Source organism: Ostrea edulis, chromosome 4 (genome assembly GCF_947568905.1).
Source record: "Ostrea edulis chromosome 4, xbOstEdul1.1, whole genome shotgun sequence".
Taxonomy (NCBI): Eukaryota; Metazoa; Mollusca; class Bivalvia; order Ostreida; family Ostreidae; genus Ostrea; species Ostrea edulis.
In genome coordinates, this window is record NC_079167.1 from 57,844,408 (window position 1) to 57,867,952 (window position 23,545).

Genomic DNA, 23,545 nt, shown 5'->3' on the forward strand with positions numbered 1-23,545 from the left:
TTTAATGTGATAAGATATAAATACTTTGCAAAAAAAATGTTTATATCAATATTAACATATAAATTTTCCGCTTCTAAGTATTTTATAAGGTGCATGGTTGTGTTTTGTAAAAGCCGTCATGAAAATAAATGGTGTCTTTATCCCGAAGGAATTTCTTATTCTGAAATGCAATGGGTCATTGATAAATTGCATGGTACTCAACATTTTTCGCGAGTGTTTGTTACGTTTTACAAATCGAGGTATTGGAAAGTGATTAGAACGTTTATCCATATAATTTTAACAAATCAAATTGTTAAATAATTTGTATGATAACAGTTATAATATCTTCATCGACAACCCCCCTTCTTATTGCGTAACATACACAACATGTGCTTACCTTTCGGATCAAAGACCCGATAATTGTTCTGTTTATTTCGTCTTCAGCTGCCAAATTTCACTTTTTAGCAGACGATACTGAGGTAATGTTTTCAACAGAAGAATTTCATACTAGGGATGAAAAATATTACAGTGTCCCAGTTACCCTGATGTCCCAGTTGCCCCAATTTACCCTAAAGATCCTTGCTTAAAAAAAAAAAAAAAAAAAAAAAAAAAAAGATCGGGGGGGGGGGGTGTGATAAATAAACCCAAAGATGAACTAAAAAATCGTAAAAAACTGATAATATCTAACTAATGTGAAAATAACTACTTTGCATGTAAAGATAACGGGAAATGAACATAAGCGATTTCAATCATTCGCATGCATGTGTATTTGAATACATTTAGTTACCTCTTACGACAAGTAAGGGGTACTGAGGACCTATTCTAACCCGGATCCCAAAGGGACGTAAAACAAACAAACAAAAGCTCTAAGAAGACTAAATATTTACATTTACTTTTTAACCCTGTAATAAATATATTAGAAAATTTTAATGGTATTTAAGCTATATGAACTATTATTTTTTGAAAGTGTAGTCTTATAACTGTAACGGTGTGTACATACAAATTGTGAAAATTTGTCTGCATACACCGTTGTGCACGAGACTACATCTTTCAAAAATGATAATTCATTAGGCCTAATTATATTTACATTTTCAAAACCCTTTTTCGTGTGTGCATTTTCAATCTATATTCAAATTTCCCGCCTAATTGTTTGGGTAAGTAGCGATTAACGGAACAGCCATGGAACAGCACATATGTCATGTCGTAAAAGAAGAGCGCGGAATACTGGAAAAATTAATGATCCAATTTTTGAATTGATTTTCAATTAAATATCATAAACATCAAATCATTAACAAAGTTGTACAATCTGAAAGAATGCAAAAGTAAGAGTAGAGCAAACATAGACCCCTGGACACACCAGAGGTGGGATAAAGGTGCCTTAGGGTAGGAAGCATCCCCTGTTGACCGGTCACACTTGCCATGAGCCCTATACACATCTTAGCAAACATAGACCCCTATAGCTGGACACACCAGAGGTGGGATAAAGGTGCCTTAGGGTAGGAAGCATTCTCTGTTGACCGGTCACACCTGTCATGAGCCCTATACACATCTTGATCAGGTAAACGGAGCAATCCGTAGTCAAAATCAGTATGTAAAGAACGGCTTAAACAATTAGTGTAAAACACGTCAGAACCATTCGACTAGTGACAGGTTGTATTTGCAAATTAGATCATCATAACAACCATAAAAAATGCTGCATTTAAAGGAGACTGCTGAAATCCTTGTAACATCAATTTATTTGCCTGTAGCCTGCCTCGATTTAAAAATTTATCATACACAGAACATGTTTTCGTGTATTGGAAAGTTGGCGATGGAAAAGCTGAAGTCATTTCATTTGTCATGAATTTAAGTTTTTCGTTTGCTGTTTACGTCTATATTTGATACAATATTCAAATATGATGCAAAAATGGGAGATTCTGTATAGTGTCAGAACAGTCTTTTATTTTGAGTTTGCTGGGATATATCGAATCCGTATATAAATAAAAATGAGTATTGAACGTCATCGATATCTATAAAATGTCAGTTGAAGCCCACAGCAAAATATACGAGGGCTGTCCGATATGTAATGTGTATTGTGCGATATTTCAAAAGCATATTCCACTCAAATAGTGAATTGAACATTACATCCCTTCAAAGTATTCTCCGCGGTTTGAAATACAAAATTTCATTCTCCGAATCCATTTCTGAAATGCGTCACGGTACGCTGATTTAGGTAGACTTCCGAGGCACTGACTGATGTCTGAGCCAAGGGCCTGTCGGGACTTGTAACGACGACCAGATAAGAACTTTTTAAGTTTTGGGAAAAGGAAAAAGTCGCATGGGGCTAGATCTGGAGAGTGTGGTGGGTGTGGCAAGACGGTAATCTTCTCCGACTTCAAAAATTGCTTTACAAGCTTAGATGTATGTGATGGAGCATTATCATGAAGTAGACGAACATGCTTAAATCCTGACACAGGGCGTCGTTTATGATAATACATGTACAGTATTTATTTAGCTTTTTTAGTATAACATCTCGGTAATACCGACCTGTAACACTTTTGCACTTCGGCACCGGAATTTGTACGGTTATACCATCACATGAGAAGAATATGCAATAAAGAAGCTTCTTTGTGCTTATGGTTCTTTTGGCAATATTTTGTTTCCAATTTCTCTTACTGGTTCGAAATAGTGAACCCTTGTTTCGTCACCAGTAACAATGTTTGCAAATTGTCTTTGATTGAATTTGGGAAACATTTTGAGCAATTGCTTAGCGGTTTGTACTCGTACCGGTTTTTGGTCATCTGTCAATATATGCGGTATCCATCTGGCAGAAATCTTTCGCACTTTCAAAATACGCTTCAAAATGAAATGCACCCGCGATAGCGATATGCCAACAGATTTGGCAATATCACGAATCGTGTATCTGCCATCACTTTCAATTATTTCCCTGACTTTTGAGACATTTGCCTTGCCTGTTACAGTCAAAGGTCGTCTAGAATTTGCTGCATCTTTGACGGACTCTGTGCCAGTCAGAAATTTCTTTCTCCACCTACGAAACTGTCTCATAAGATACATTATCATTTATCAGACCCATAAACTCAGCATTACCAAATAATCCATCGTCGGTTACCCACGGGTGCTTCTATTTGATTATCTCCATCGCGCTGTGGTACAATACATATTACATATCGAACAGCCCTCGTATTTTCTTCTCGTGTAGAAACTTTTGAAATAAATTCTGCCTCATGAGAATACAAAAACTAGCTTAGTTAATAAAGGAACCCATGAAATTCCAAAGGCTGTTAGAAGACCTGGTCACCAAGGAGTACGTAGATTTTCTCATTTAACAGGGAAGGAGAACATTATGGCTGGGTCGGGAATTGAACCCGGGACTCCTGCATTCGTAGTCAGGTTCTCTAACCACTGAGCTATCCAGGCCAATATATCCACGGTCCTATCGGCCAAACTGCTGTATTTGCATTCTATGATAATGTGTCTATATAATAATAAATATGTACGATCAAACAGTCACTTACTCGTGCATGTCAGTTTTCATACAAGTGTTGACCAATCCTGAGACATTTCTGCGAAACTATTCTGCCTGTCTACTGCAGTGGCCATGTTTTTCTATGCCCAGTTTGTAGGTGAAGATATAGTGTATACTGTTTTACAACTGAGGAGTAGCACATTGTACTACTTAGATATTATTCTACGTGCTGTACTTAACAAGTCAAAACCTGAAAGGACTACGTGTTTCGATTTTATTTGAGTATTAGAAGCATGTAAGGTTTCTTAAAAAATATTAGATCTTATCTTTTCTCGCAATATTGTACTTGCCATAGTGTTGAAAAAATAAAACATGCCAGCATGAAAGCACAAACACGACTGCAACTTCTACGTAGGTAATTTTGTCCATGACTATCCCTTCTCCCCAGACCATGAACCGGTTTAGAAAATAATATGTATACAAACTAGTTACAATCGCTTGTAACTTGTATACATGCACAACATATGATTGAATGTTTGCCATCTAGAACGAATGCCTATATTCTTTGATGTGTTTTTCTTCTTGGTATGATTCGAGTTGACACATCATGATATTGCCAAAGTAATTACATGAACATGTTTCTATCAATTATATGTGCAATTCGGCAGGCGGATGTTCATAGTTCGGAATTCGTTTACTCGGTCCTTTTATCAAAATTACATCTGATTGATTCTACATATGTTTAAATGGGTAGGTCATAGCCCTCCCGTTATGACGAATCCAGCAACAGATGCGCTGATAGAATTTAATGTAACAAAGATTTATAGAGAAAACACAAGATTTAAAAACAATTTTTTTTTCTTTGTCAGCTCGGAGATCTATAGCGTACGTAACAAAAATCGGTCGATTTGTTTTGATATCTGAATTTGTAGGACGCTTTGCAACACTATAACAACAGATACGTATTATTCATTGTAACAAAACAAAAAACAAAAAAAGAGTAAAAAAAAGATACTAGAAAGAATTTGTACAAAGTCTCACTGAAATCAGAAAAAGAACATTTAGGAAAAGTCGCATTTTGAAGAATGATTTATTGTGAGCTTTGTACAAGGGACATATTGTTCACCAAATCCATGTACAGAGTCTGAGTCATCTATTTCTATGTTGTCTTAGAAATCAGGCAGAAAGTGTAGGAGGAGTTGGAATTTTACGATTTAATTAATCATGTTTTAAAACAGCGGCTCTATCATTCATCGAAATCAAAAATCGCCACAACCCTACAGTGTATTCTTTCTTTCACACAAGCAGATGTCGGAGCGAAGCGGCGGACAACGTACTGTTGCATAACATCATTATGCCTTCGACTAGCAGAACTAACTATACAGAGAAATTTCTATTTTGTCGCCAAGAATCACAAGTCATCACTGCAATTCTGAAGCGTATGATGAAATTCAAAAGACGGAACAAACTCAATGCTGCATGCTATCTGTAGACAAAGAGATCCTGATCAGAATTTAAGCACAAATGTAGCAATTGTGTGCACAAGTTTGGCAAATCTGTAACTTTGACAAAGGTTCTCCCACATTAAATTCCAACGGAAAGAATAAGATCAGAGACGTATTCAGAATTTCTCCTTCTAGTCCCTTGACCGTTTACATCTGATTAAACTTTAAAATGATTAGGAATCTAGAAATTTATGCAAAGTATCATTCCTCCAAGTTTTTAAAGTACGATATAAAGTGTAGCTTAAACTTTATACACAAAGGCGGTAACTTTGAAATTCCTATTGATCAGTGATCTCGCCGTTGGATTTTAAATATCAATAAGAGCCATTTTCTTTGTTTAAGATATAACATTCATGCCGTCAGATTGAATACAAAATACCGTGTGCATGATTCGTAATTTCCCCCAGTGACCTTGACGTTATATGCAGGATTTCATATCTTTAAGTGGAGTAGCGCTGAAAGTTTGGTTTTTAAAAAACCCGATAAGAAATGTAGCAAACAAATGAATACAACAACTTCTGTTGCGAAGGGATGTCATGTACCTACTTCCGCTTGTGAAATGCTTGAATCTGATTAGAGGAGAAACATTTCAAAAGACATTTCCCTTGATATGAATAAAAACCACATGCTACAGGGTGATATATTTAAATCGTGGCAGGCTACTGACAAGCAAGTTAATGGTGCAGAGATTTCAACAGTCTCGTTTAAAGTCATTTCGCAAATTCTATGGTCGTTATAACAATCTAGTTTGCTAATACAACAAATGCTGTCCGACTTGTTTCGTACCGATTGTTAGGCCGTTCTTGTCACACTGATTTTGACTACGAATAACTCCATTTACCTGATCAAGATATAGGGCTCGTGGCGGGTGTGACCGGTCGACAGGGGATGCTTAATCCTCCTAGGCATCTCGTCCCACCTCCGGTATATCCAGGGGTCTGTGTTTGCCCAACTCTCTATTTTGTATTGCTTATAGGAGTTATGAGATTGATTACTGTTCGTTATCTTCAGCTTTCATACAAATAGACAAACGACATTTCATTGATAAAAACAAAAATACGACAGAAATCGGAATAGAGACAATAACATATTTCAGTAATTTCCAGTTGTGAAGTATTTTAAGAATACAATCTCCGTGGCCTGTGATGCTTTAAGAATAGCAAACAAGATTCTGTAATACATGCATTTTAAAGAAATACATGTGTATGCATGCTTTCGAAACCAACAGTTGGTTTGTCTTTGATTAACAAACAAGAAACTTTAAACGAACTTTATTCGAATAATGGAAACATAAACGGAAATCTACCTATCTTGTGATCAACCATTCAAAATATAACTTTGTTAAACACCACTCTGATTCTACATACAAGTACCCTGAGGTTGATATTTTAAAGATGCTGGGGTTCCTCATTGACAATATCTACATGGTCTTTGAAGATTAAGTCTTTCAAAAGCATGTTGGAATTCCCATGGGCATGAATTGTGCTCCTTTATTAGCCGACCTGTTTTTATATTCTTATGAGGCAGATTTTTTTCAAAAATATCCCAGTGATTTTGAAATAAAAGACACCACATAGCTTCAATATCAGCTTCATATTAGATATTTTCACCATCGTCAACTTCCTATATTTATGTACCAATATTCCATTATCACCTGCATTTGATATTTATGTCTTTCGCTTTTTGGATACGCGAGAGCATGTTTTGCGTATGATCAATTTTAAATCGGGGCAACCTACTGACAAATAAGTTGATGATACAGGGGTTTCAATAGTCGTTTTAGATCAGCATTTCGCAAATCATATGGTCGTTATAATGATCGTATTTGCAAATGCAACCTGTTCTTAGGTTGAATGCTGTCTGATGTGTTTCATACCAATTGTTAGACCGTTCTTTAGATAATGTTTTTGACTACGGATAACTCCGTTTACCTGATCAAGATATAGGGCTCATGGCAGGTGTGACCGGTCGACAGGAGATGCTTACTCCTCCCGGGCACCTGATCCAACCTTTAGTGTGTCCAGGGGTCCGTTTTGCCAAAATCTTAATTTTGTATTCTTTGATGGGTTTATAAGATTAATCAATCAATCGATATCTTCACTTTTCATACTCGATATCGCAGATACCCCTTTTCTTACGAATATTTGTTATCACTCTCGAATATGATGGCTCATTTTGGCTATTCACGAATAAATCATTGTTTAGGCCACGATGTATTGTTTCTCTATCTTGCGTCTTCAGGCAGGTACATGTATCTTTTCACAAAACCGGTCGCGTTACGCTATTGATTAGGACACTCGCTTGGCAACCGAGAAGTTGCTAGTTCAGTCCATGGTGGTCATGTCAAATGTTTGAAATATGTCGTAACTGTTTCTTCGTCAAGCATCAACTACTAAAGATGAACATCACGGGTCTTTCAGGCGAGACCTTAAGGATCGAGGCCCCACATCACTGTAGGCATTGGCTACATTAAGAACACTCGCTGTTACGACCTTGAGCGTCATGCATAGTACGTAACAATTTGTAGCACTTCTAGGTGAGATATTCTGGAACGGGGGTAAAACAATAAACAGACCTTTTTCACAAAAATCTAGCGAATAAAACAAACACTTGCCATATTTCTTGATTTATCGGTTAATCTTTCGAAAATGCTCATAATCAGTCTTGGTATTTTTGTATTCTTAGTTTGTGATGCGTCTGTATGCAAAGACGTTATACTTATAATATATATATATATTGTACAGATTGTTGATATTAAGAATAAATTCATAAAACAAGAAACAACTCAAGATTTTTCTTCTTTTATGAACATTTTCTTGCAATGTATTGAATGGTATCATTTTCAGCAGTGACGGGGAGTAAAACAGAGAAAAAATTATGGTCTTCGTGCGTATGGATTTAATGATAAAAGCACAAGCGAATACAATCTTATACCATAAAAGATCTCGTCTTAATTACAAAAACCTTTACACATTTCTGGACTGGTCCCTGGAATTTTTTTTTACAATGAGGCAGTCACTGCAATGACACTACCATAAAATGAGAAGCCAATAAGCCACTTCGCCCCTCTCCAAACGTTAAAATTCCTGTATCGCCGCCACTATGACCCTGTGAAAACACATTTAAGGTCATACACGTCGTTTCTAAAACTTAAAACTATTTTTTCATCTCCTCGATATGAACAGTTCTTCTATGATTTCCGAAATAGGTACATACATCTATGCAGTAATATTTAAGAATTATTGTTTTCAACTAACAATAGTTAATGTATATGTATCTATAATGACGTTATATAATAACTTCTGCAATACAAGCTGTTTGATTTCATTCCAAATGTAAGGAAGGTAGGTCGAAAATTCATTCTTGACTAATTTAAACCTCCGACTTTTCCGGTCAACTATATCTGCGATCTGCATAGTATATGCAATGTGTTCACCATCTTCACACGTGATCAGAAAGAAACCAATGACTTCTGTAGGTTTTGAACTCGAATTCATCTTTCTTTTATATACCCGGTAGGAATAAGAACCTATCAGACTAAATTTTTCTCTTTTCTACGCTTTCTTTACTCTACAATTTTTTATGTTGCTTAGCAAGATATGGTAGTAAGGCAGTCACGTGGTCAGCACTCGGCTCGTTTCGAAAATTTGTGTCAAAAAGACGACGTGTCGTATTTGAAACTACGTGTGTATTTTCATTTACTTCTCTACAACCATCGTTTTCGTTATGCATATTTAGTAAAAATGTGTTTATATATGTGTTTTTGGTTCATCTTATTCATACGATACCGTGGTATTGATATCTTCATTAAAATTTGGCACAAAAACAAATTGGCATATTTGAAATATCTATATGTAACGCTTCGTATTCAGTGTAGGGTCATACTGTATATCATTAGTAATATGTTAACTAATTGAGATAATCTGAGACAACCAACTTTACCCAAGGATACTTTATGTCAAGTTTGGTTGAAATTGGCGTAGTGATTTTAGAAAAGTCGAAGTGAATAATTTACGGAAAACAGACAGTCTAAGGCCAATTTTTGATAAGGTCAGATGGTCTTAAAAATCGGCTCCTGATAGTAAACATTTCACAATTTCAAGTTCTTCAGAGCAATTTCACCCAAACATGCAATAAAACATTCTTGTAAAAAGATACTAGTGATTTTACTACTGGTTTGTTCAACTGAAGTGTCCATTTCAAACCATGCCCGCGCCAGGTATCACAAAAGGATCCGTAGAGTTTCACATAAGAGAATACTAGTATAGGATACATGTATTTCTTTTTAAAAACTTCCTCCCCAAAACAAGGTAGAAGTTTTTCAAACGAATAACATCTTTAACTACTGTTTAAATCACTCAAAACCATGATCCTGGAGTGAGTATGTTTAAATCACTCAAACAATGATTCTGGAGTGAGTATGTTTAAATCACTCAAACCATGATTCTGGAGTGAGTATGTTTAAATCACTCAAACAATGATTCTGGAGTGAGTATATGTTTAAATCACTCAAACAATGATTCTGGAGTAAGTATGTTTAAATCACTCAAACAATGATTCTGGAGTGAGTATGTTTAAATCACTCAAACAATGATTCTGGAGTGAGTATGTTTAAATCACTCAAACAATGATTCTGGAGTGAGTATGTTTAAATCACTCAAACAATGATTCTGGAGTGAGTATGTTTAAATCACTCAAACAATGATTCTGGAGTGAGTATGTTTAAATCACTCAAACAATGATTCTGGAGTGAGTATGGGTCATCAAAGGAGGTTGATAGTTATAAGTTTGGGGATTTATTATTTTTTTTAAAGTACAATTTGTCAAAACAATATATATGCAAAACAGTTACGTGTAGTGTAGATTCAAGTTGTACAAATCATAAAACCCAAGGTTGCAAATGTGTGGTGTGTAGTAGCAAAATAACAAATTTATAGGTATTGCATGAAAGGACAATCTATATATGACAAGATGACATAGGTGAGCCTTACGACACACGAGCTCTCTTACTAATATGAACATTTTAGATTTACTTCCTCTATAGTTCTTTTATGTTTGTTCAAACATCTGTAAGCACTTGCTTATATACTGTTTCATCTGCCGACATTTGGATGAACCCGAATGATAGCAACAAAGATTACTTCTTCGTCCGCACACCTCTCTAAAGTGACAGCCTAATCCTGCTACCGTCAAAACCAATCAGCCGAACCCAAGGCAAAACAACTTTTATCGAATTCCTCCGCTTCCTTAATTAATTAATAGCAATTACATTTCTATAAAAATCAAGAATATATAATCTTGAACCAGATGTCTTGAGTTCTAAAACTGAGAAATTGTTCCGTGCGCATGTCCTATGTGGACGCGTCATCTGTGAAAAAGCGGATATCGTTTTCGAGAAGAGGTTCTGGGAGTCCTGCCAAATTTCACACTTTATCTTCCCAGTCATAGAGTGGACAGTTTTTTTTTTGGTCTCTGCATCAAAGAGGAAATATTTTCTTATACATCTTGACTTATACTTGACTTATCATCCCGACATGTCAAAACCATGGCCATGGTCGATTCTGCCCAACTCAGCCATCGAGAATTACAAGAAAACGGTAAGATGGATATTTTTTTTAAAAATTCGTTTCAAAGTTAAGTTTGCTTTTTAATAAAGAAGACATCAGTATTGTTATTTTAATATATAATTGCGACAATAAGTCATTTAGAGGTGTATATAGATTTTAGACATCGGTGACACAAACTGCTTATAATAAGTCAAATGGTTTGTATTTCTGCTAGATGAATTATTACTGAATTAATATACAAGCATTAATACAAATACAGTGTTATGTAGGGAACATTAGTTTACATTGAATTTTTTTTAATTGAATTTGTGCATGTATTCAACTATTCAGTGATAGTTTTAATTAAATCAGATCACCATCCTTTCTCCACCCACAAGACATGGGATTGATTATGTTTTCGCCTCATCGTGTATAATTAACGTACAGTTTTTATTTTTTTTATCTGAACATCTGCAGTAAAATGCCAAGTATTCAATAACTAACGGAATTTCAGTCATAAGAAAACAGTAAAATGAAAGAAGTACTAACCATAATGCATTCTTAAACCGCTGATTGAGCAAAGGCTTGGGATCAAAGGAAGTGTTAATTGTGTCGGTATCCAGATGAAATTGCTTTTGTGTTCGTTATAAACGACATTTAGAGGCAGAACCCACAAGAAGAGCAAGATATTTTTGAAAAACCAATCTTTTTTACGGTAGTGTTAGATCCAGCATCCATGCACAAAATTTCAATCTTTTATGTTTCCGTGATTTAGAACGTTTAACACACCTATCAGACATTGTCGTGTATAGATTTTATTTGTAACAAACCCATATAATGTTTTGAATTTTTGCCTCCTCATGTACAAAAAAGCAAATCCTATGGAACTCTAACGCACTATGTATAGCTTAATTAACACATTAATCCACTGAACTAAACAGACAATTCAGAAAATTTCTGATTTTATGTTTGTATCAATGGCGTACTTCCGGTTGAAAATTGCGACGCTGTGTTGTTATAAATTCTTGGATTAAAACTAATTGAAGTAAAGAAATATGAAGATTTCATGTGAAACATTATAGATAACATATATAAAATAAATTTTAAATGGTAAATGCCAGGATAATCCATGAAAGCTCGAGAATTTATTTACAATGGGATCATTTATCTTAATTTGCATTGATGGGTCATTAGTGTGGGGAAGGATACTGAAAATCCACTTGTCATGGATGACAACCATACCCTCTTCCATAAATCGAAGATCGCACTCCGGGCCGTAGCTAGATGAGAAGCGAGTGTGCTACCCAGATAAATAGACCTTTATGTTTATCAGCTTCTATTACCCAAACTCTGCTCACCGTAGCTCGTTTTTGCTGTCATAAAAAATCTGAACAAAGAATGATTGAGATTGAAAATTTGTCATTTATTACAATACCAAATGACGAAAGAAATCTTCAACATAAGATTTTGGGGGAAATCAGATAATACATTCTACATGAAAGTACCTGCAAAGCTAAATTACTCAAAGTCTGATTTCCCCCAAAGAAGACAAAATAACTTAAATAATGCTACGCTATAAGATGACAAATAAACCGCCTATTGACTTGGTGTTAGCCTCGGAGAGCTGCATACTAAAAGGTTATCCGTGTACCGTCACTGCGATCCTTGGATCAACTATGAACGGGATTTTCCAATTTACTAAATCTTGGCTGGAAAACGACACCTCTCCATTTCAGCTATTTAATTAATTATTTGTTAAATTTCTTGCATGACACCGGGAATTCGAGAACCACCTGTTGGTGCTGAACTTGATGATATGTAAAGGTTGGTGAGTTCATGCATTGCAGGTCAACCCCTCATTGCCTGCGAGAACAATGCATATCCCCAGCAACAGAATGCATGTCTTTCAGGCAAGCTACAAAGTTCAAGTCCTGATCGACCTCAACACATGAAGTAATGCAATGAACACGTTCTGCTCCTCCGCCAAACAATCGGTATCACAACCAAAAAAACGAAAATGAGACCTATAGACTCCAGCTGCCGTAACGGTGTCTTGCTATACGGTTATAAAATGAAAAGGATTTTTAGATATTTAAGAAGTTTTTTTTTACTATTAGTGTTGTGAGTGCTTGATAGAAAGAAATGTACAAGAATAAACTCGCTATGTATATTTGTTGATGGATCAAGTCCACTCTCTGCTCTAAAAGCAATAGAAATAGAATATCCGGCTTTGATTTAGTGACAGAGACTAATTTTATGGCTTCGATCCAGGCTATCAAGAAAAATCTCCACTCGGCAAATTGTTTGCGCATTTCTCCTCCACAGATTATGCAATGATACAACAGTAACGCCAAGCAACGGATATGCAATAGTGACACGTCTTTGAATGTCAAACACAGTGATTATCAAACAGGTTGAAGGGCAATATTACCGAAAAATAGCAATAACTTGTACCCACTCTGTGAGGTTATTTAAACAAAGAGTGCCCAGGAAAGTCCGATATATAGCTGAAGTCTGTCCAATTTAGGTCAAACTGGCTTCATTTCTTCTACATGTTCTAGATCAGTTTCAAAGACTCTGTTACATGTCATATCATGTTATGGATGAAAATGCTTCATCTTCTCTCGTGAACAGAACACCATCTGTCTAATGTTTGGACGGTAACACTGTATCCTCTGATAAATGGAAATTACATTGAAATAATAACTCATTCAAACCAGTTTGACTTACTCGGAACCTTAAGAAATTTGATATACTAACCGAAAATATTTTTACTTGTAGTCAGAAAACCCATTTCTGACGTGTAATTTTATTCTATTATGAAATAGTAAATTGAAAATATAGTATCGGTGGTTGTTTTCGAGAAAACAATCTCCTAAAAGCTCAGTTCTATTTAATACATACGAAGTTTGACACACTTGAGGCGGATCGGGTCTCACGAAGACATTTGGTGACAGAGCCCAATACTTATCCACTCAAGATTATTTAGAGGATATTCATGAAAATTCTACATGCAATCTGTATGATGTGAGACAAAAGTTGTTTAATTTTGGAGATGTTCCAATAGTGGATTCAAGATTCAAAAGGGACTGAATGAATTTAGCTAATGTTTAATTAAGTTCGGTTATCTTTATTAAAAACCTTGAAATATACAAACAAGGCCAGGGATATTGTAAAGCTCATTTCATAACCATCACACTTTGAGATGGCATTTCTTTTAATATATCCACTGTGTATTTGAGGTTTACTTTAAATACAGGTTATGTACATTGTTGCAAGAACGTTGGGATAAATATATTTTTAAATTTCCCATAACCAGCTAAGAGATAGGAGAGCGATTTGGTTTAAAAGTTCAACACTCCATAAATCTTTGGGTCAGCATCACCTTTGTAGAGAAAAAAGTAGGAGTAAATCACAAAGGGGATGTAAAGAATCTGGGGGTCACACTATATAAGTATTGAAAATGAAAACTTTGCGTCCACATCACGTTAAGAAAACTGAATTGATAAACCTGGCAAAAGATATTTTTTTAAAGTAACAATTTGGCAACAAACATATTTCCGATTCAACATCGTGTTAGGGTATGAAAATAAAAGAACAACAAAAAAACCTTGGTCCACTCCAAGGTAGGAAAATAAGATAAGAAGCAAAAACAAACTCCCACTGAATCCACAACATGTTAGGAGAGAAAAAAACCTGGGTACACATCTCACAAGGAGAGAAATTTACAAAGAATATACTGCGGGTCCATATCACGTTAGAAAAGAGTATTTGGGAATAAATTAAAATGATGAATGCTAGGTTCACATCACATTAAAAGGAGACGAAGTCTGACGGTTAGGGTACCCGTTTCTCAAACGGGGGAGGGGGGAGGGGGTGGGTGGGGTGCCGGGTTCAGTTCTCTATTTCGGCGCTGCTTCGAATCTGCAACGTTCAACATGAGATGTTCCCCACCAAACACTCAGCATTAGAATGAGAGTCACAGGTCTTCTAAGATGCGACTTCAGAAACGGGTGTTACAGTAGACATTGGCACGATAAAAAAGAGCTCCGCAAGACGTGGCATATCTCCTTGCAACTAGTGATTAACGATTTATTGTATGTTGTTTTATGTCCTTCTCGAGAATTTTTCACTCATATGGAGACGTCATTATTGCTTAGCCTATGCTCGGCACCTTTGAGCAAGGATGGATCTTTATTATGCCACTTGTGCTATGGCATGGGGCCTCGGTTTTTCCGGTGTTATCCGATAGACCGCCCCACTTAGTCACAATCTTTTAGTGACTTTGACCTTTGACCCTAAAATTAATAGGGTTCTTCCTCTCTTGATGACAAAGCTTCGTGTGAAGTATCGACTCAATCAAGCAAAAATGTGTGGCCTGTAGAGTGTCTACACACTCAGTGTTACACACACACACTCATACTCACCCATACACGAACCGTCCCGTTTCGACATCCCCTCTCGCAATAAATAAAAATCTCTCACTGCTAAGTGTCATGTATAGACATTTTCCAAAGCTTATGGTGTCCGGATAGCGCCATTTGCAAAAGCGTGACTGCGCGTTAGTCACAACACGCTGTCACGCCAATAAGCAACGTGCCTTCGCGCCAACAAGCAACGCGCCTTCGCGCTCTCAACCGTACTATCCGGACACCATACTAGTCCAATTCAACTTCAAATTAAGTTTAACAGATGAGTATTTCTTGCCAATCATGAGGGATTTAATTTTTCAAATTTTGATAAAATATGCTGGTATGTGTATTTGAACAAAAAAGAATACATGGGAAACGAAATTGTTTCGTGATTCTTTTGAATGTTAGAAACAATTTTTGCGCACCATACTCAAAATCAAAGTATGATTTCTTGCAGAAATTAAACCAATCTGAAATTCATTGGGGGTCATCAATGTTTTAGGACAAATGTAATTGCTATGTCTCAAAATCATTTTGTAATTCCTTTTCTGATGGTAATATAACCTTCACTATATATAGTATTTCATACGTAGATGTATAAACGGTTTTCCTGGTTAACCTTCAAATGCAGCTTATAGTCGTTTCTGTACATGTACCGAGATTTGAATTTGTGCAATTTAGCATTAGATAAATAGTTACCTCCCTTACAATTCTAGGTATTAAAAAACCCACCAAAAGTATCCGATAGATACAATTTCTACAGCATAAAGGATGAGCGATTTGTCTTAAACAGATAGAGTGATTAGAGTAAGTGTTATTAGAAAGACATACAGGATTTTATTTATTTTTCTATTATTATTATTTTTATTAGTTTGGAGTCAGTGCTAAAGTTTTGCCAGATTGGTTGGATGTTGATGGTTTACTCTTCGGCAATCTGATTAAAACCAGGTCCTGAGATCCGCTCACTTCGATCGCTACACTACTGTAGCGATCTAAGTGAGCGGATCTCAGGATCTGGTTTTAATCAGATTGACTCTTGGGGTACTTATTTCGCGTTTTTAATGCGTTGTGGTTTCATATATTTATAAAATATTACGAGTTTTTTGTTATAATCTTTAATGTCAATCAATTACAAAGTAAACAAACGGAAATCAATAATGTTTAGTGTTTTATATCTATATTTGGATATGTATGCTATGAAATAGTTCAAAATTAATCAACTCCAATTTTGCATATTAATGCAAAACTGGACGAATTTCAATATGGTGTCCGAATAAAAAATGAATACTAGTTAGATGACAATTCTTTAAAGCCCCTACACTTGAAAAGCTTGAACACACAAATCTTCCAACGAAGTAAATCATAATATCCTGCATGCGCGCTCGGTTACTACCATTCACTTATAATATGCATGTAGGTGTTCTCATGACACACAGAAATATGAAATGCCGATTGATAATGATGCCTCCTTCGGATTTCTTCGCCAGATCGCTGGGTTCAATTTTGTGTCACGGTCTCTCAGTTGGTGGTTGGGACTGACCTTACAAAGGTGTAGTGCCGCCAAACACAATGGCACATGCTTTCATCTGAAGCCAGAGATAAGCTGTGTATTTTATCACGCTGTTGGAGATCGGATTTACAGCTCTATCACATTTTTATAGGACAATAAACGCAGGACACAGAACATAAAATGCATGCAATTGCAAGCAGAAAATAGTCATGAATGTCAGCATCCCATGGCTGTGAAGGTAGTGTGAAATCTCCCTTTCCACAACATAAACGTATAATATAACTTAAAAGCTTGTAGTCTTTGTCTTTAATAAGTTTCTGTTGAAGGAATACTTTCTAAACTTCGACAATGTCCAATATTTACCAATACTGCGTGCACAGTCCGCAGGTGAGATATAATGGTTATTTTTATTCATTGACTGTTGTTGCATATAATTTTTAAAATTCATTGTTATTATGTATACCGTATGTGTCTTGATTAGAAATAGCTATAACTAGAAATAGTTTATGGGGTAAGTTTGGTAGTTTTTCTCGGCTGCTGTTTAATATCTCTCTCTCTCTCTCTCTCTCTCTCTCTCTCTCTCTCTCTCTCTCTCTCCATATAGAAACATTTACATGTGCACTCATTCAGAGAATGCAATTTTAAAAGTCCTATATTTTAAGTGTTATCAGAATTTGAAGAGTACAGCATACACTGTAATCACGAATAATTTATTGTAAAACCAAACAAAACTGTTTGCACAAAAACGACGATTAATATATTTACATGTAGTTTAGATTTGAAAACTTTTATTGAACAAAGGGGCCGTTAATGAGAATGGTTTGGTTTTTTTTATAAGACTGCATACTATTGCTCCGCAAAATTTAACATAAGATAAAATAAAAAAGGATATCCCTATAAGTATTTGTATCCCCCAATGTTAAAGTAGAAGCAATGCTGAAATAAGTATAAGCACAACTTTTCAGAAAAATGTATAAAACACATCAATGTTTATAATGTAATTTTAAAGCAAATTCTGTTTTGGGTGAGTACTTCTTATTAATGTGATTAAGAATCATCGTAATTTTTTTTAAAATACAAAAACATACGCTTATATCAAATGCAATGTATGCGTTGTCAAATTCATAGAATTTGAACAATATGCAAGTTTTGTGTCATCCTAGAAAATATATGAGACTTCAAAACGACGCGCAATGTGCAGAATTACATGTATTCAACACACTTCAAAGGTGACAGCAATATTGACGATATGCATGGAAATGTTAATATAATATAATGCAATATTTCCTAATCCGATCTGCACAAAACCATTTTATTCAGTAGATTGTCCCAGTAGCAGAAAAAATAGCTACTGCATCAATCAATTTGATGTGATACTTATGATGAAACATTTAACAATTGGTCAACAACTTTGGTAGCACGGTAGAATGCAATCGGCATGCATGCCAGGCCTCAGATTACTTTTTAATATATTAGACATTTCTACCATGATAAACGATACGAGTCGAATTTCCATAGCATCATTTCACGTCATTTATTATCACAGAAAATATGCAGATATTGGTGCGATGAGTTACTGCATCCTTAGGAAATATTCACCTACGCTTGCATCAGTAATAAACGGACAAGGAACTGACATTGACAACTGTATTGTGCATGCTTGGAACGTCGTCTCAAGGTTAATATTATTCCATCGCTTTAGTATCTATAGCCCGCAGCATTTCAATGCTATAGAAGAAATCTCAGAGAAAATAACGTCTCAAAAGAGCATGTAATATTCATTGACGTTTAATCTGAAAACCTTTGGCGCTCGCTTTTCAAACGAGAGGTCTGGGGTTCGATTGATGTTTAATTTGAAAGCCTTAGCCGCTCGCTTCTCAACCGAGAGGCCAAGGGTTCGAGTCCTGAGGGCAGTGTCAAACCTAAAGCGTTTAGAATAGAAAGTGATTAGGGGTTTTTTGGCCAATGTCTGGTATTAGAAGTGAAGTACGGGTCTTTCGAATGAAACTACAGGAACCGGTGATTTAGTCTGTAATAATAATAGTAGGGGTCTATACTATACCACCCCCTAAACACAAGGAATGAAACGAATGTTTACTCAAAACGACGATTCAAAATAGCTCTAAAATTCTGTTTTTATCGTCACCCATTCCAAAGTTCTTTCTGATCCAGTAATTCCAATATTTATGCCATTGATCTACCATAAAATAATCCTCAACGACGCGTATAACTAGGAATATTCGACATTTTTCACGAAGACTACTTTTCATGCCATTCCGGGATTCCCCAATCGGAACTCCTCGAATGTCTCGCGCACTCGACATCTATGTCGAGTGCGCGAGACATTCGAGGAGTTCCGATTGCGGGATTCCCTTGTTTTCCTGGTGGTCACGAACAGCGTCACTTCCGGTGAGGCAGATAACTCAAAGTTTGAAAATTAAATGTAATATTTGGATATTGAAGAACAATTGATCTTTTTAAATTTGAGATGCAAATCTATCAAACATAAATGTGTTAACACACAAAAAAAAAGTTCAAAATATTTTATTCGATTAATGTAAAAGAAAATTTATAATTACTGTGTACATGTATTATGACTGCTTCACAAGAAAAGAAACTGACAATAACACATTGCACTATTGGTTGGATCGTGACCTCGACGTTCCTGTCTTTATTCTAATGTAGTCTGATATCTATGGCTAGCTCCATTATTTCGGGAGGGGGGGGGGTGTTATTGTCTATAACAAGCATAATATGAAATTAACTGCATGATTTCAAATTTGGTTGAAAATGACAACGGTAATAGATATCCTGCATGGATGTACAATTTCAGAGTACCGTTTTTACAAATGAACTAACAATATATATCAGTACATGTATATTTAAAAAGATAAGATAGAAACAGTTTTGTGCAAATTTTCTTTGCCAAGAGTAGCACAGGACCGGGGTACAGTAAGTCATTTTGTAAACCGCACTTTAGATTAGCGTTTTAGCTCCAAGATCAAATGCATTATATATACATGTATTTCCAATGTTTTTGTCATCGATATCTTTACCAATTGAAATGATAGGCATTTCTTCATGAATGTGAACAATGTGCGTATGAATATTGATAAATATAATACGACTATTTCAACTGCTACATTGAATGTTCCGCCAAAAATGAAAGCAAAATGTATATATAAAGGATAAATTTCTTAAACATACATGCATACTTGGATTATTAAAATCACACAAATACTTTATTGGCTTCTAAATTTTAAGCTTGTGGTCTATGGAGAGCCAAAGAGTTCAATATTCTATCTTTGTAATTATGTATTTGTTGTTACTAAATGCGCCATTGGTTCAATGTAAAATCGTTATCTTGACAATTGTAGTACATAACGGTATATTCGTTATTTGAATGGCGTAAGATGTAAAGGAATGTAATGTCTTTGTAGATGCATCTTCACAAGTCAAGGGTTATTGATTCGTTACCTCGCACTACGAATCAATAACCCTTGACTTGTGAAGATGGTGTAGATGGTCAAATAGTTTTTCGTCGCTTGGTGGTTATTTTTCGCCTTTCTACACTTGCAAACGGTTTCGCCTCGCTTTAAATTCGACCATACATAGTTGTGTTCAAAGATAAATAAGAGAGGAAACAGTTTCGCCCAGTCTTAAATTCGTCAATGAGGGCAAAAATAAAACGGGGGCAATGTTTCTCTGTATGCAGTATAGACTTTCTTTAACTGAACAAAGTATATAACGCATTCCTGATCAGTTGCATGAAAAAAAAGAAGAGAGGATTTAGTCAATAACTGATGAAAAGACGGGTACACATCGGATTTGAGAGTTAATCTAATATAGGTGGCTCGAATCCTATCAGCTCTGCCTAAAATATCGCTTTAGACGTCCCCCTCCACCTCCGATTTCTTATTTTTATACCAGACAGTTGTTTTGTACATTTGTTGTTTGAGCAATAATTAAATACCTTGCACAATCTGCAAATTGTGAATATAGTTGACAAAATACTTCTATGTATGAGTGCTAGATTCCGCTATGAGCATCATATTCCACTACGAGTCCAATGATTCCTATATCCTTGTATACATGTGCTTGCTCGGGAGAGGCTAGGCTGGCAGCCCCCTCGTCTGGATCTTATTGCATTATTTGCTAAATTGTTTATCTAGACAGTAAGTTGTAACGAAACTTGCATGCGTAAACATGAACTACGGACACCCTGTATTGTTTTGACTATTTCTAGATGATAGACCATAATGCGTAATACATAATCAAACAGATGCATGTATGTGAGGAACAAAGTATTGAAGTAATACTAATTTTGCTACACACACGGTAAACCACATTGCTGAGAATTTTGCGTAATTGTTTCTGGGTTGGTTTTTTTTTTATCATTCAGAAATATTGTAAGGGTTGGTTTTTAGGACATTTATCTATTTATTTTATTTTTCATGTATTAACTATTCATATTCTTCTTGATAGACAATTCTTAATGAATAACACAATAATCAAAATTAATCATAATAACGATGTCGAATAGATATCCGAGGACTAACGTGATCTTAGTATCCGATAAGACACGTGATGCTCACTGTTATCAATCGTCATACCAGATAAGTCCCAATTAATTCAATGACACCACCAGATCTGTATACTTTATTGAAGAAATCGTTTCATGGTATATGTTGGCTTTCTTGGTGGGCGTGAGTCACCGAATATAGATATATGAGGACAATGCTTCACAAATTTTTTACTTGCGAAGGTTTTTCTTTCATTGGAGGTGGGGCACAGATGGACGCCTTTAATCTGATTGGAAACTTATCAGAGAAGGAGATTCTATCTTAAATCTCCCATGACATATCCCATGCCACACCATGCCATAGTTTTATTTGTCTTTTAATTGAGAGTACTTGTAAGGTGCACGCGTGCTCCGTTTCATCAATCAAATCTGATTAGGTGGTTCCCATCTGCGGTTGACTTAATGAGTGGAAGTAGGAATGGCGAAGTCGTAAGCGCGTGCCTTAGCATCGCATAGCGGAATTCCCTCGCTCTAAATAGGTATCGCAGTTACAACCAGGCGTGCATCGACATGGGGGAACAATAAAATTTTGTAATCATTAAATTCAATAGGTTTTTTTTTTACCTATATATAAGTTGTACTTTAATCGATGTTTAACGATTCCTTAATGTCGGACAGGTTGTGGTGTTGTGACGCAAATAATCAAATCAAAACCAAAGAACGTCTTGAAAGATGATTCACTTACATTTTTATCGATTTTAAAAAAAAGAAATCTTCTCAATTTGCTCAAAACAAAGAACAATATATATACTGGGATATCATATTCCATCCAAACGATCATCTTCTTATTTTATGGTTCTATAACGCCAGAGTGTTTTGACTCCATTTCCCAACACACAATCAAAATTATTACTTGTGAACGATAAATTTCATTATATACTCAGTGCGATCAGCAAAAATTACGTGCTTTTTGCTCCGGTTTTCATCAAGAAAACGTGGGCTTCAAGATAATACTCCGCATCTGTAAATGTGGATATACATTTACAAAAGAATCTTTTCAAAAAAGTTACCATAGCAACCTTTACGAGAGGGAAGGAAAGCAACATTTGTATGCAGTATTCTCAACGAATCGTGCTAGACAGAATACACGACCTAAACGATATTGCAAATATTGCATTTGACACGTGCAAATGTTCTAGGTTGTGCATCTGATATCCGTTGATATCACAGTGTCTCTCTCTCAACCAGTCGTGCCTGCAAAATATCGAATAATTTGAGGAAAACGTACTTTTGTCTTAAGATTAAAGGAATTAAAAGGTAAGCGTTTGTGGCATCATATTTTCATAAACTGTATCAAAATCAGTCATGAAATGACCTACATCATCTGAATCGGATTGGTCAGCATTTACACGGTGATTTGTTAGCAGTGATGAATTTTGTATCATTTGATTGGATTACGGCAGTGTAGTGCTAAACTACAGAGTTCCCGCAGTGTGTACTGTAAGCCGCGCCTGTTGATCACTATCTACCATAATATAAAACCCATCTACTGTTTTTGACAGTGGTACTATTTTAGGTTCAGTCGCTGTAACATTCCAAAATGTGAGTACTTGACACTTGTACATTTTTCCTTTTAATACTTTGTTTCTGCCAACGTAGGGAGAATGTTGATATACATTTTTTTCTGATTACAAACTTTATGTGAAATTTTTAATCTTCCTAAAGTCGATCTTCAAAGAATATATTTAACTTAATGACGCGATGATATGTAATTATCAACACAAAAAAATTTAAAAGGTTCTTACGTAAGCTTTTGTGAGTCACTAATTTCATAGCAGACTGTTTTTAATTAAAGTCTTCATGTTTAGAATAATGAAGACCTTCTGATGTATAAAGAAGATAAACCAGAACTCTGACTTTCGCATGAAATCTACAACTTAATAATGTTTCACAGCTTTCATTGTTTGTGTTATTGCGAAAGCGATTGAATTCGAAATTTTGTCGTTATAATTCAGTTGGGTAATCTGACTAGTAAGGAAAACATGATATTGCCAAGATTTACCAATACAATGTGGTATCTGTGTGGTACTGACACACCTCAACTTGGAATGTGAATTTTATGTTTTTATTCATGATTATGTCATAGTCTTTTTGCATGTTATTTACGGCACTGTGGCACAGAAAGCAATCATATCAGCATTCATGTAAAAATGTATTCATAAGATGTTTCCATACCAATCGCAAATGTCAATAATTAGTCATTACTGACATCGTCAAAATGTTTTATCTTAATCATATAAACAAGGGGAAATAGTTTGAACATTCAAGATATTTACAACAGAGGCAAGTTCTACGCCCCGCTTCGCGAAAACAGTAGCTAAGAATGAGCTGCCCCTTATCACCCGGGACGTTTTGCATTACTCAGCAGGTGCAAGAATTGACTTATATTGGCACGTGAAACGCAGGTCATTTAGACATTAATGATTTAGAGGCCCAAGTTCTTGACGCAATCAAGATTTCAAAGGAAGGCATTCCCAAAGGTTTAGCATCTTTTTGAGATGGCCTTGATTTTATTATACATGTAGTAATGGCATACAAACACTGA

General features: G+C 35.6%; 1 protein-coding gene across 16 annotated transcripts in view; it reads left to right on the forward strand.

The window, feature by feature from the left end:
• Positions 1 to 10,373: 10,373 nt before the first annotated feature.
• LOC125668804 (filamin-A-like) overlaps positions 10,374 to 23,545 on the forward strand; it is a 32,392-nt gene continuing 19,220 nt past the window's right edge. For 7 of the 16 annotated variants that reach the window (XM_048903231.2, XM_048903233.2, XM_048903232.2 and 4 more), the window contains exon 1: positions 10,381 to 10,547. In XM_048903231.2, the coding sequence (XP_048759188.1) occupies positions 10,485 to 10,547 (63 nt within the window). In that variant the 5' untranslated portion in view covers positions 10,381 to 10,484. Of the gene's footprint in view, positions 10,548 to 22,100; positions 22,258 to 22,391; positions 22,543 to 23,545 lie in introns of those variants that run through there. The other 9 variants (XM_048903236.2, XM_056163146.1, XM_056163145.1 and 6 more) reach the window with 4 other exon arrangements.